Source organism: Phocoena sinus, chromosome 8, assembly GCF_008692025.1.
Source record: "Phocoena sinus isolate mPhoSin1 chromosome 8, mPhoSin1.pri, whole genome shotgun sequence".
Lineage (NCBI taxonomy): Eukaryota > Metazoa > Chordata > Mammalia > Artiodactyla > Phocoenidae > Phocoena > Phocoena sinus.
The window spans coordinates 100,333,639-100,347,246 of NC_045770.1; the positions used below are offsets into that span (position 1 = coordinate 100,333,639).

Below are 13,608 nucleotides of genomic sequence, written 5' to 3' on the forward strand. Positions count from 1 at the left end.
TGACTAATACCGGCCAAGGAGTTAAATTTAAAACTCAATTTTTAAAAATTGAAGTTAAGACAAAAAAGCCCCCAGCTTTGGAGTCAGCCAGACCTGAGGTCCAGGGTCTGCCCCTCCAAGTCGTGTGACTTTGGGCAAAGTATGTCACCTCTCTGAGCCTCCGTCTCCCTATCTGTGAGATGAGCTGGAAAGGGCACCTCTGCTGGGGTTGCCGAGGATTGAGTGAAATGTGAACAGGCACGAAAACGCTTGGCCACTTCACAAGTGTGGCGCACAGGAAGGGCTCAATAATGGTGGCGGTAGCGATCTACATGCCCCCGCCCCTTTACATTGCAGCTTCCGCCATCACTGCCAGACCAGGGCTGCTTTTAAAGATGAGAGGCAGTGAGGGTTGGTGGGCAGAGCCTGGGCTTTGGATGCAGAAAGGCCACGGCTCAAATCCCAGCTCTGCCACCTCAAATCCCAGCTCTGCCACCTCCCAGCCTCAGTCTTTTCACCTGTAGAATGGGGACTGTAAAGCCGACCCGGAAGAGCCACCAGGAGCCTCGGGTGAGGAACTAGATGGAAAATACCAAGCCCCTGCCTGGTATGCACCGGGTGCTCACGACCCAATCCAAGGGACAGCCTCTGGCTGGGTCTGGCACATGGTAGGAACTTAATAACTATTCTTGGAGGAGTGAATTTGCCTCAAGCAAAATACTCTTAACAAGCTGAGTCTGGTAATGAGCCTTCTCCCTCCCAACGCGGCTACCTTTATTGTGCCGGCAAATATTTTGCCTGGAGAGAAAAACGGCCTCCCTGGTAGGAAGTTTCCGAGGGAGTTGCATCCCCTCCCCTTCCTAGACAGATGGACCCTGTTTGCATGTTGGCTCTTTTCTGCTCAGCAAAACCTCCCTGACTCCACACACTACAGGCTTCCCACCCCCCACGCTTTTAAATTCCACAGCTTGCGACCAAAATCCACAACCTGAGAACTCTCCTCCATTCAACGAGCTCACCTTTAACATCCGTCTTTCCCCCTTCCTCTAAAAGCCCCAACGGTTAAGAAAACACCCACGAGGCTTCAGGGATCTTGTGATGCTCACCAGACAGACACAGACAGTGCAGTTCTGGTTGGGAGGTGAAAACACGTCCCCTTCAGCCCGGATGACGCCACTGTGAAAACAGCCTTTGAAAGACAAACAGGAGTGGAGACATCAGACCTCTTAAAGTAGAGGAAGCTTGAGGTCTCATTACTTTTCCAGGCATAATGTACCTGGAACCTTCTCTCACTGGCTCGGATGCCCCAGGAGTGACAGATCTAGGTACTCAGAACGGTGTGGTCCCAAGACCCCTGGAGAACTACAGGAGACACCCACACAGGGTGCCCTGGGAGGGTCCCATTTATGTCTGATAAACCCAGAACTGTGTTGAAAGCATGGCATTTTATTGCCATAAGGCAGGAAAGGCAGCCAGACAGCCCCAGGTTCCAAACCTGGCCTGTCACCTGAGTGGCTTTGGACCCAGATGTGTCACTCAACCTCTCTGGGACTCAGCTGTCTTTACTGTAAAATGGAAATACCACCACATGCCCTGCAGGGGACTTGGAAGGATGTACAACCTCAGACGGAATGTACCCAGCAAGTTACACTCAGGGCTTAGTACACAGTAGGGACACAGTAAAAAATCACAATTATCATTAAGAAAATCAGCAAGTTGCCTTTTCATTCTAACCCTTAGGAAGATTTTTTCACTGCTGCTTGGAGTGCAGCAACCTCAACACCTTTACCACCAGGAGCTTCATAGAAATGCAGCCGCTCAGGCCCCTCCCCACAGCTACCGGATGAGAACGTGCATTTTAACAGGACTCCCAGCGACTCGCGCGCAGGGTGAGTGTGACGGAGCTCTGCTGAAGGACTGGGTAAGATTTGAGGTCTTTATCCTGACAGCAATGGGAAGCAGATGAAAAATTGTCAGCAGATTGTGGGAGGGAATCAGAACAGGGGTAGAATTTATAAACGATTACTCCTGCAGTAGGAGGGGGACAGGGGCAGGGGAGGGGACTGCAGAGTGGGTCTGGAGAAACTTGCTGAATGAAGGAATAAGTGAAAGAACGAAGCTCAAAAAGGATCCCCGGAAGGTCAAAAGTTCCCCTTGAGAGCACAGACCAGTGGTTCTCAAAGTGTGGTCCCCGAAGCAGCAGCGTCAACATCACCTGGGAACTTGTTAGAAATGCAAATTCCCGGGCCTTACCCAGCACCTGCTAAATCAGAAGCTCTGGGGGCTAGGCCCAGGGATCACCCTTCAGGTGACACACGGAAGTTGGAGAACAGCCTTTCAGCTGCAGAAAGGCTAGGAAAGGGAAGAGGCAGTACCATGTGAGAAACTCACAGCCTTCCCCAGACCAGCTCCCACCTGTACACAATGGGCAGCATCCCCCATCTCCGGAGGGAATCGGGTGAGAACAAGCAGCTTCACACGTCACCTTTTCACAGGTCACCTCCCCATCCTAGAAGCAGAAACTGGAGTTCCAGCCACCACAATGCCCCAGACACCAGACCAGGGAAGCCCGGGGGGACCCCTCACACCCACCTCGCACCAGCACTGGGAACAGCCAGGCTCTGTCCAGCGGCTCCCGGACTCATGCATGGCTCCCAGGTGCCAACAGGCAGAGGGCCCTGGTGCCAGCTGCGTGGCCTCAGGGCCCCTGGGCAAGGAAGGGGTCACCACCACCTTCTCCTGGATTCGTGAGGGAGGTCTGAGGGTCCCCAACGGAGAGGGACTAGGCACTGGGGTGGCCATTGGGGCGGACAGCAGCTGCGTCAGGGCAGAAGCAGAGGACGTGGGTAGTGCAGGTGTGGGAGATGGCAGTCGTGTGGTCCTGACTCCAGTTGGGGGCCCTGGAGCCCCAGAAGGAGGGCTGTGCCCTGGGGAGAGGGCGGGCCGGCCTGCCTCCGGAAGCAGCAGTAGCATCTTAGGGGGGTGCTGCAGGGGCCGCAGGATGGCAGATGGGGCCAGCACGGCTTTGGGGAAAGCTGAAACGGAAACACAGAGGTGTCTGCAGGGAGGCAGCGGGGGCAGGAGGCGAGATTCGAGGGGCGTGGACTCAGGCGCACCACCACAAATCACTGAATGTGTCTGGGCCAGTTTCTTCAACAACATGATAGATCTAATATCACCAGTTCAACCTCAAACTAATGGGGCTGCGGTGACGATCGGGGAAGAAGATTGATGAAAAAGTACCACGAGCAGCCCGAAGTTACACGCTGGCGATGCGGGAGGCCCAGCCGCTTCTCGTGCAGCAAAATCCCTTCCCTCCCTCGCCGGCCGCAAAGGAGACTCGGGCTTTCCTGAACCACGCAGACCTTCTCTAAGCCCTCAGGGATCCGACCTGGGAGTGTCAGGAGTGTGTCCCCGACCCTCCCATCCAGCTGTGGCTTCCCAGGAGGAGATGCAGAGGCTCAGGGGGAGGAAGGGCCCAGGGTCCTCTCTGGGCCCATGGCAGACAGGCCAGCTTCCAAGAGGATGCCTCCCCTGAGACACACACACACACTCAAACACACACACACTTAGGAACAGTGCACATTTTCCCTGCAGATGGACAGCAACTGCCCAACAGTGTGAAAGACAGAAAGACAAGAGGGCGGGGTTTCCCTGGTGGCGCAGCGGTTGAGAGTCCGCCTGCCGATGCAGGGGACACGGGTTCGTTCCCTGGTCCGGGAAGATCCCACATGCCGCGGAGCGGCTGGGCCCGTGAGCCATGGCCGCTGAGCCTGCGCGTCCGGAGCCTGTGCTCCGCAACGGGAGAGGCCACAACAGTCAGAGGCCCGCGTACCGCAAAAAAAAGAAAAAAAAAAAAGAATGGGAAAAGAAGTGGAAGGAGACAGAAAGGATGAAAGGGGGATGTTGGAAATAACAAACGAGATGAACTGAAAAAAAATTCAGGGGGAAGGAAGAGGGCCCGGTCCGGGAGGGTGGGGCCTGGGGCCCAGAGGCGGGGCCCAGCGCCGGGTGGCGGGGCCCAGCGCTCACCTTCACACGACACTCGGTCAGCTCGGAGCCTGAAGCCAGGTCGGCAGGTGCACAGGAAGCTGCCCACGGTGTTATGGCAAGAATGGTGACAGACTCGCCTCTCCAGTGGCCTCCGACACTCGTTTACATCTGCGGGAGAGCCTCGCTACCGACGGCTGCCTTATCGGGGCTACCGAGTCCTTCTTCCCCCATCCCTCACCCCAAAAGGCTGGGGGAGTCTCCCTGCCATGTTCTTATGGGGTCCTTCCCTGCCCCAGGGTGCCAGTGTGACTCAGATGTCTGGGAGTGGGGCTGAAGTCTAGTGCTAGTCTCCTTAATGAAGGCACCAGTGACTCATACCCCAGCACTGTGCAGCAATGATTAAGTGCTGGCTGGTGGGGATGGGCCCCACTGGGAATCTCACCTCCAAACCTTCCACCAACCCACTGTTGGGCATCAGGTGCTATGGGCCCTTCTGAAAAAAGAGTCTCAAAAATCACCACACTGCTCAGGGCAGGCTTCAGGACAAACACCCAACTCTGCTAGAACAAGGTCTTTTTTCAGGCCCATGGGACCCCACCTTCAACCCATGAGCCAAGCTCAAGCCAAACATGCCAATCCCTTTCTGGAAATTTCTGCAATGGGCTGGGAAAACAGGGGTCTCCTTCTAAACCAGAGGAACCAAGACATAACGTGCTTTATTTACCAAGGGGAGCTAAGGCAGCCAAGAAAATGGGTGAGCAGAGAGGAATCCTTGGGGTGTATCTGGGAGAGGGTGGAAGAGAAACATAACAGGATGAAAGTGGCACGTGGCCAGGAAAAGTCCAAGACGGGGTCTTCCATTAGGAGCCACGCCAACCCCAGGGAAAGGCAGGCTCTGAGCAAAGGCTCAAGCACTTGCGGGCTCCAGGGAACCAGGAGGTCCAGACTGTTGACCTTTCCCTGTCCCTGGGCTCGCCCTGTCCGTCCTCCTGATTGGCAGCCTAAGTGTGAAGACAACAGGGTCCCCTGCCTTACCTACACAGGAGTGCCGGTTGCCGTGCAGATGGAAGCCAGTTCTACAGGAACACCTGTAGCTGCCAATGCTGTTTTTACATCTCTGCTGGCAGGGGGTCCCAAGGCATTCATCAGTGTCTGGAAGGGAACAGGACACAGCTGGAGCTCATTTCCGCGTGGAGTTTTGGAAATAGGTGGCCCTCTCTTCCTACCTCTCTCATCACTATCTCCTACCCGACTCGTAACCCCTCTCCTTCTCACCACCCACATTCAGTCTATCAACTCCTAAGTCCTCCCTGGACCAGCCCACTTCTCTCCACCCTCATTGCCATACCCTAGCCCAGATGCCCTGGGCTTTGTCTCTGGCCTGGAGGATAACAGCCTTGTGTGTCTCTCTGCCCCTCCTGTGCTCCTCCCAAGCCACCCTCTACAGAGCCCCCAGGATGTTCTGACCAAAGGGCACCTCTGATCAGGCCACTTTCTGCTTAAAATCCCTCCAAGGCTCCCACAAGCACCAGTGCAGCACCACGAGTCCTGGGCTGCCTTTCCCACCTCTCTCCTTGCCTCTCACCTTTACTCTGGCCCAAATTCTTGCCATCTTCCAAAGGCACCATACTCTTGTGGCCCTCCCCCTTTGCCCATGTTCTCCTATCTGCTTGGAATACCTTCCCATCTTGTCTGGCTGGAAAACTCCTACTCATACCTCAAAACTCAGCTTCTATACTACCTCCTCTGTCAAAGCTTCCCCAAGCCATTGTTTGAAATTGGGAAAAAGCTGGAAATGATCTGCATGTTCATCAGTAAGAGAAGAGTGAGTAAACTACGGGATATCTGCACTGCGAAGTACCAGGTAGTAGCTGAAAAGGATAAAGCAAGTCTATTGACCCTGATGTGAAGAGGTTTTCATGACAGATTGTTGAAGGGAAAAAAGCAGGCAGAAGAATGACTGGGTTCACATTGAAGCCCTAATGTGATCTTGCGAAAGTTAACTTCTTTAAGCCTCAGTACTCCTACCAGGAAAATGGAAATAAACAGTACCAACTTCATAGGACAATTTTGAGGACAAAATTGAGAAAATGCATGTTAAATGCTTAGCATGGTGCCAGGAATACAGGAGTTCAACAACTGTAAGCCACCCATCTCTTATCGTCATATCTCTGTAAGTGCACATGTGTGTACGTACACGTACTGGGGAGAGGCAGACAGGGCACTCATCAGATTGATAACTTAGTGCTATGGATGAACTGCATTCCCTCCAAATTCATAAATGGAAGCCCTAACCCCCAATGTGATGACATTAGGAGGTGGGGCCTTTGGGACATAATTAGGTTTGGATGAGGTCTTGAGGGTGGGGCTCTCATGATGGGATTACTGCCCTTAGAAGAAGAGCCATGAGAGAGCTTGCTCTCTCTCTGCCTTGTGAGGACACAAAGAGAAGGTAGCTGTCTGCAAGGCAGGAAGACAGCCCTCACCAGTAACTGAGTGGGCCAACACTGTGATCTTGTACTTCCCAGCCTCCAGAACTGTGAGAATAAATTTTTGTTGTTTAAGCCACCCAGTTTGTGCTATTTTGTTATAGCAGCCCAAGCAGATACTAAGACACCAGGGCTATTCTCTAGGGAGCACGGAGGTTGGGCGTGGGAGAGATGGCCTGGGGCTAGGGCCATGACTTTTAAAACTTTTAAAGAGCTTCCCTCGTGGCACAGTGGTTGAGAGTCCACCTGCCGATGCAGGGGATGCGGGTTCGTGCCCCGGTCCGGGAGGATCCCACGTGCCGCGAAGTGGCTGGGCCCGTGAGCCACGGCCGCTGAGCCTGCGCGTCCGGAGCCCGTGCTCCGCAACGGGAGAGGCCACAGCAGTGAGAGGCCCGCGTATCGAAGAAAAAAAAAAACTTTTAAAATAATTTATGAAAATTTCAAACACCCAGAAAATGATACCACAGTATCAAGGGGAGCTTCTGTCTTAGTTGCCTTGTTAAAGAGAGAATGTTTCCTGACATAATTTCTGTAAATAAAAATCATTTTTAAGGAATGAGTCATTATTTGAAAAGGTCTCGCTCATCCTGTTCACTTTGGAGAAAAGATTCCTTCTCTCCCCTGGGCTCCCACAGCACTTAGCCCCTCGACCCGACCGTATTGTTCTTCCCCTCCCACCAGACCGGGGGTGGGGGGAGTGGGGAGGTCGCTGGGGGGCAGGATGTTTTCTTCCTGGCCGTGTGTCTCCAGAGCCCGGCCCAGCACCCCGGCAGGTGGCTGAGGTGACTGTCGCAGCACGGCTCTCCCACAGAGCCCCCGAGACGTGTCAGCCGCCCCCTCAGCCTTCCCCCAGCTCAGTGGCCTCCTCCTTCTGGTGAGTCTCGGCCGCTCCCTCGCCCCCACCACCCCCCTACCCTACAGTGATGGCAGCAGCAGCTTCTACTGAGTCGTGGTCCAGAGCAAAGGCCCTGGCGTCAGACACACCCGCATACAAGCCGACTCCTTCTGCCCCTACTGACAGAAGGGCCTTGGGCAAGCCTCATCCAGAAAGTGAGGATGAGAACAGCATCTCCCTCAGAGGACCGTGGTGAAGCTGAAACGCAATCATGCCTGGAGAGCACGCGTTGGGCCTGGCAGGGCCGTGAGTTCAGCATCAGAGCCTAGCGGCGGTGGCAACGACACCATCATTACCCCTTGCAGAGCCACTCACCTTGGCAGCTGTGGCGGTCAGCAGACAGCTGCAGGCCCGGCCCACACTCGCACACGAACCCGCCTTCTGTGTTCACGCAGTGGCCCTCACAAGAGGAGCTTAAACATTCATCGATGTCTGAGGAGCGAGGAAACACTCTTGCATAGCTCACGCTGAACGTGGTTCGGGTGTGGGGAGAATATGCACCCCACGAGGACCCTGTGCCCACACGGGGCCTGCCCTCAGCAGGGTGGAACCCACCCCCACCCCAGGAAGAAAGAAGGCACCAGGTAAGTCATACAGCTTTAGGGATGCCCCCAGAAAGAAGAGGCCGAGGGGCCAGGTCTCTTTTTGACCCACGCAGAACAGACACGGAGAGGCTGGCTGAGACAGAACTATTTCCAGTGGTCCCACCTGCAGGGCAACCCCAAAAGGGCAGGGGGAATGGGCAGGAAGGCTGATTAAATTCCCTTAAATGCTTATTGAGCACCGCCTGCGTGCAGCAGACCTGGAAGGGGGCTGCCGAGGACACAAATGTCACTAAGACACAGTGCTGACTCTCCAGATGGCTGCAGCCTGAGAACGTAGGAGCCACAACATACAACCACGACACACACCCACGAGAGGCCGGCGTGCGGCCGGCGGTATGCGCCCTACCAGGGACCGCCCGGCCACGGCAGGTGTGTGCTGGAAGGGAGGTGGACTGAGAGGACCAAGAGGCATCAGGAGGGGGGCCCATAGAGCACAGAGTGTCCGAGAAGCTTCTGGGAAGCACAGGGACCGCCGGGAGCCCAGTCTGGCTGAAGCTCAGGTTCCCGCCGGGGCAGCGTGAGGCCGAGCTGGAGAGGTGGTGGGTAAAGGCTCAGCGATAGAGCGCAAAGGAGTCCCGAAGCTTCTGCCCGGGGTGGGGTGACTGGATCCAAGTAGTGCTTCAGGCCTGAGGGGGGAGGGGGCTGGGAGACAGATCTCCCCAGCCCCGCTTCAAGGCAGCCCTTCCTATCTCAGAACCATGAGAACCTATGAGGTCAGCTCCGCCCACTCCAGTCTACTCTGCCCACTTGAGCCTCCCTCCCACCCCCTGGCCCCCATGCCTGCTGGTCACCTCCGTTCTTTCTTGCTCTTCCCACAGCAGGTACTTTTGGGACCACACCCACCGCTTCTAAGAAGCCCACCTTGATTCACCCGATCCCACTGGGCCCCTTGTGATGGTGGCCAGGGCCCCACTTCCCTGCACTTGCTTTGACGTTGGTCTCTGGCTTTTCCTTGGTCCAGTTTGCCTCTGCAATGAGAAGTGTGTCTGGAAAGTACTTCAACCTTCTGGAAGGGGTGCGGTGGGGGGGGGGGCGAGCACCAAAACTCCTTCATGGGACCCTTGACCCAATAGTTCTCTTTCTGGGAATAGTCAGAGGGGCTGACAAAAGCCTCTTTATCGCAGCATTATTTGTAGCAGTGAAACACTGCAGACAAGCTAAGGATGGATAGCACAGAACTGGGTACTTAGATTATAGCAGCTACATCTGCATGTAGATGAAGGAGTTCCATGAAGGAGTTCAAAATGATGTTGTAGGCTGAGCAGCAGGGACCGTCATCCTGCCCTGCCACTACCCCCGGGCTTCCATCCCCACCCCGGGCCCAACTACCCTTCCTGCCCGACCAGATGCAGCCGCAGGTCCCACCACTCCATTACCAAGAGCTCATGCCACCCAGCTCCTGCATGCTGGAGGAGCCCAAGCCAAAGAGGGGGAGAAGGTCGTGGCCCCGGAAAAGTTCTCATTTCAAGGCACACCTGCGAACCCACACAGGTGAGAAACCTTACCACTGTGACTGGGACGGCCGTGGGTGGAAATCTGCCCGCTCAGATGAACTGACCAGGCACTACGGCAAACACACTGGGCACCGCCCCTTCCAGTGCCATTAGTGCGACCGGGCATTTTCGAGGTCGGACCACCTCGCCTTACACATGAAGAGGCACTTTAAAATCCCCAAACAGTGGATATGACCCACCCTGGCAGACGAGAATTCAGTATTTTTTACCTTTCACACTGTCTTCCCGGTGAGGGGAGGAACCCAGTTGGAAAGCACTACAATCATGGTCAAGTTCCCAACAAGTCAACTTGTGAATGGATAATCAGGAGACATGAGGAAACCAAATGACAAAGAACAGATGGGGTCTGTGACTGGATCTTCTATCGTTCCAATTCTAAATCCAACTTGAATATATATTCCTGGACTTACAAAACGCCAAGGGGGTGACTGGAAGTTGTGGATATCAGGGTATAAATTAGATCCCTGAGCTGGGGGGAGGGAAGACCAGAATCCCCTGAATTGTTTCGATGCAATGTAAGCATAAAGATCACCTTGTATTCTCTTTGCCTTCTAAAAGCCATTATTACGATCTTAGAAGAAGAAGAAATTCAGGTACAGAAAATGTGTTTTAATAGCCTAAACGATGGCGCTTGGTGAGCCTTGGTTCTAAAGGTACCAAATGAGGCCAAAGTTCTCAAACTGCTGCATACTTTGACAAGGAAAATCTATTTTTGTCTTCCGATCTACATTTATGACCTAAGTCAGGTAAATACACATGGTTTACTTTAACCTTTTTATGCAGACGGTCTGTTATGCACTGTGGTTTCAGATGTGCAATAATTTGTACAATGGTTTATTCCCAAGTGTGCCTTAAGCAGAACAAATGTTTTTTTCTATATAGTTCCTTGCCTTAATAAATACGTAATATAGGGCTTCCCTGGTGGCGCAGTGGTTGAGAGTCCGCCTGCCGATGCAGGGGACGCGGGTTCGTGCCCCGGTCCGGGAGGATCCCACATGCCGCGGAGCGGCTGGGCCCGTGAGCCATGGCCGCGGAGCCTGCGCGTCCGGAGCCTGTGCTCCGCAACGGGAGAGGCCACAACAGTGAGAGGCCCGCGTACAGCAAAAAAAAAAAAAAAAAAATAAAATAAATACGTAATATAAATTTAAGCAAACATCTGTTTTGCATATTTGTAAACTACAAAGTAAAAAAGTGAACATTTTGTGGAGTTTGTATTTTGCATACTCAAGGTGAGAATTAAGTTTTAAATAAACCTATAATATTTTATCTGAAAAAAAATGATGCTGTAAGGACTATTTCCTACTCGCAAGACAAAGTTAAGTGAGAAAAATAATGAAGGAAAACTATAGATAAGGTATGATCCCAATTTTATAAAACAGACAGATGGGCACGCCTGACACACATATACCCACAGTCATACACACTCACAAACACCTACACACCCAGGGGACAGGGCAGGGAAAAAAATAACTTCATTTTCTAACAAACATCTCTGGGTAGGGACTTCTGGGACAGGTTTATTTTCACCTTTCTACCCTTCTTTTACTTTCCAGATGTTCCAAAAGAAGTTATTTTTTACTTTTATATTCAGGGGAAGAAAGGTTATTTTTACAAAATCCAAATTAAAAAAATTAAAAAGGGCTTTCAAGCTCTCCGGAAAGATAGGTAAGAAACTGGTCACGGTGGCTGCCTCTGGGGACAGTAACAGACTGTGCACGGGGAATTTTTTAAATGCTGAACCAATAATACTTTTACAGAATAACTACTGAGTTTCTCTTGGCTCATCTTTCAAATGTCACTTTCCTGAGGGAGGCTTTTTGCGGTCATGCCCACCTCCAGTCCGGTTCCCTGTGCCCCTGTGGGCCCTGGCACTGTGCACTCCACAGGTGATGGCCCCATTATGGGGGGGGGACTGTCATTGTCCTTACTTGTCTCCCTGCCTCACATTCTGAAGCAACATAAGAGCAGGGATGGCCCTCGTAACCCCAGCCCCAGCTCAGTCCCCGGTCCACGAGGTGTGCTCAATAAGTATTCGTGAGATAGCAGAAGGGGCATATTTCTTGTGTTTGCCTGCCTGCCTGCTCACTCTTAAACTTCAGAGCTGCTCGTGGCTCAGCTTTGCTCTGGCATCTCTCCGGAGACCGTCCTGGGGGGACAGGGAAGGGACCTCATTCCCGCCCGCCCCCTCCCCGCTGCTCCCACGCCTCTCACCAGTACACCTGATGCCGATAGCTGTCTCTGTCATCGAGAAGCCCACGGGACACACTCGGGCCACCTCCTGACAGCCACCATGGTTACAGGTGAGGTCACAGCCGTACTCCCCACAGGGTCCGTGGGCTTCTGAAACAGGCACCGCACCTGTGAGCACGTACCACTTCACAGTCCCAGCCGCCCCGCCTTCCCCGGCTCCTCCTAAATTCTGCTGGGAAGGGGGCTCTGGAGGCAAACAGGCCTGCGTTTAAATTCAGCTCTGCCACTTACTGGCCGTGTAACCCTGGGTGAGACACTAGCTTCCGTGCCTCAGTTTCATCACCTATACAATGAGAATGCCTACCTAATAGGGTTGTTTGAGAATGATATGCTAGGGCACAACTGCCCAGTGCCTGGTACATTCTCAGCGTAAATAGAGTTCTTCCCATCAGCCATTGCCCGCCCCCAGTTACCTGGGCAGGTGGGCCCTTGCTCTCCATCCTGGCAGGAGCAGACATTGGGAGCGATGCAGATGCCACTCCCGCAGCCAAAGGAGCAGAGGGCTGAGAGGATAAAGACAGGTGAGGGATTGGGGACTGGGGCCCCCAATCTGTCCCTCAGGCAAGCCCAGGGAATGAGCGCCCTGCTGTGGAGGATGTTTGGGGCATGGGGACAGGCACTTACGAAGGGTGCAGTGTCCACTGCCCATGGAGGGCGCCCAGCCAGGGCAGCAGCCACTCCCGAACCCCGAGAGGCAGACGTGGGGGCCCAGCCGGCGTCTGCAAGAGAGGAGAGAGCACCTTCCACATTCTGTACCAAGGGGAGGATTCATCTACTAGGCAGTGAAAGCCTCCCAGCCAGTCAGTACGTCAGTCAACAAACAGTTCTGGAGACCTCCTCCACCCCCACTCCTCGGGAGGACAATGGGAAGTTTCCATAGAAAAATGACTCAGACGGTCAGTCCCTTCTGGAGGCAGGACAAAGACAAAGGTATAAGAGAACAGACACTAGTCTCCTACAGATGCCTGCCACGTGGACACAGAGCAAAGAGGGTCTAAGAGCTGAGGACAGAAGACCGCAATGGATGAAGAGCCGCAGGGATGGCTACCTCAGGGTCTTTGCACTTGCAGTCCCCTCTGTCAGGAACGTTCTTCCCCAGACACACACAGCTCCCCCACTCCTGTAAAAGGTCTCTCTGCTTATGTCACCTTCTCAGAGAGGCCCTGCTTGTCCACCCGTGCCTTGTTTTATTCTGCTTCATAACACTTACTTCCTGGGACATTAAATTACTTATTAGTTTGTTGATTCGTTCATTGCCTGGCTCCCCTACCACTCCCTGAGGACAGGGGCTTCATCTTTCTTCTTCAACTCCGCAGCAAGGGCAGCGCCTGGCACATCATAGGTGCTTAATAAATGGCTGTTGAGGGAAAGGTTGAGAAGGGAAGCCAACAGTAAAGAGAAAGGGGGGAACTGGAGAGAAGTCATTCCCCAGGTGACATCTCTGAGACGGGGGAGGGGGCATCAGTGAGCTGCCCAAAGGAGTGAAGGGGAATCCAGTGTGCTCGAGGCTGGGTGAGGCAGTCCAGCCACGAACAAGCCACTTTCCCCACCTTCAAGGGGCGGACAAGGAACCAGGTATAACAACATAGCAGGACAAGTGCCGGAACATTACAGGCTATGGAGGCCCAAGGAGCTCAGGGGAGGTTTCCTAGGCTGAGGCTGGAGAGAGAGTAGGAGCAGCCAGTGAGAATGGAGGAATGTTCTAGACAGGAGCTGCATGTGCACGGGCCTGGAGGGGGACAGAGACGATGACTAGAACTGGTTCTGGGATGGGATGGGCAGAGGATGATGAAGTCCAGCCTAGTTTGAACTGGGAATCCTGCTGCAAAAGACTAGGGACAAGAAAACCCTTCCCAGGGACTTCCGTGGTGGCACAGTGGTTA

General features: G+C 53.7%; 1 protein-coding gene across 1 annotated transcript in view; it reads right to left on the bottom strand.

Annotated features, from left to right (window-relative positions):
- The window catches only part of VWCE (von Willebrand factor C and EGF domains), a 29,827-nt gene that overhangs the window by 14,289 nt on the left and 1,930 nt on the right, over positions 1–13,608 (bottom strand). Inside the window, 9 exon segments of the mRNA XM_032639671.1 lie at positions 1,086–1,168; positions 2,395–2,488; positions 2,572–3,014; positions 4,012–4,140; positions 5,008–5,124; positions 7,672–7,788; positions 11,687–11,815; positions 12,139–12,228; positions 12,350–12,444. Coding sequence (XP_032495562.1) covers positions 1,086–1,168; positions 2,395–2,488; positions 2,572–3,014; positions 4,012–4,140; positions 5,008–5,124; positions 7,672–7,788; positions 11,687–11,815; positions 12,139–12,228; positions 12,350–12,444 — 1,297 coding nt within the window.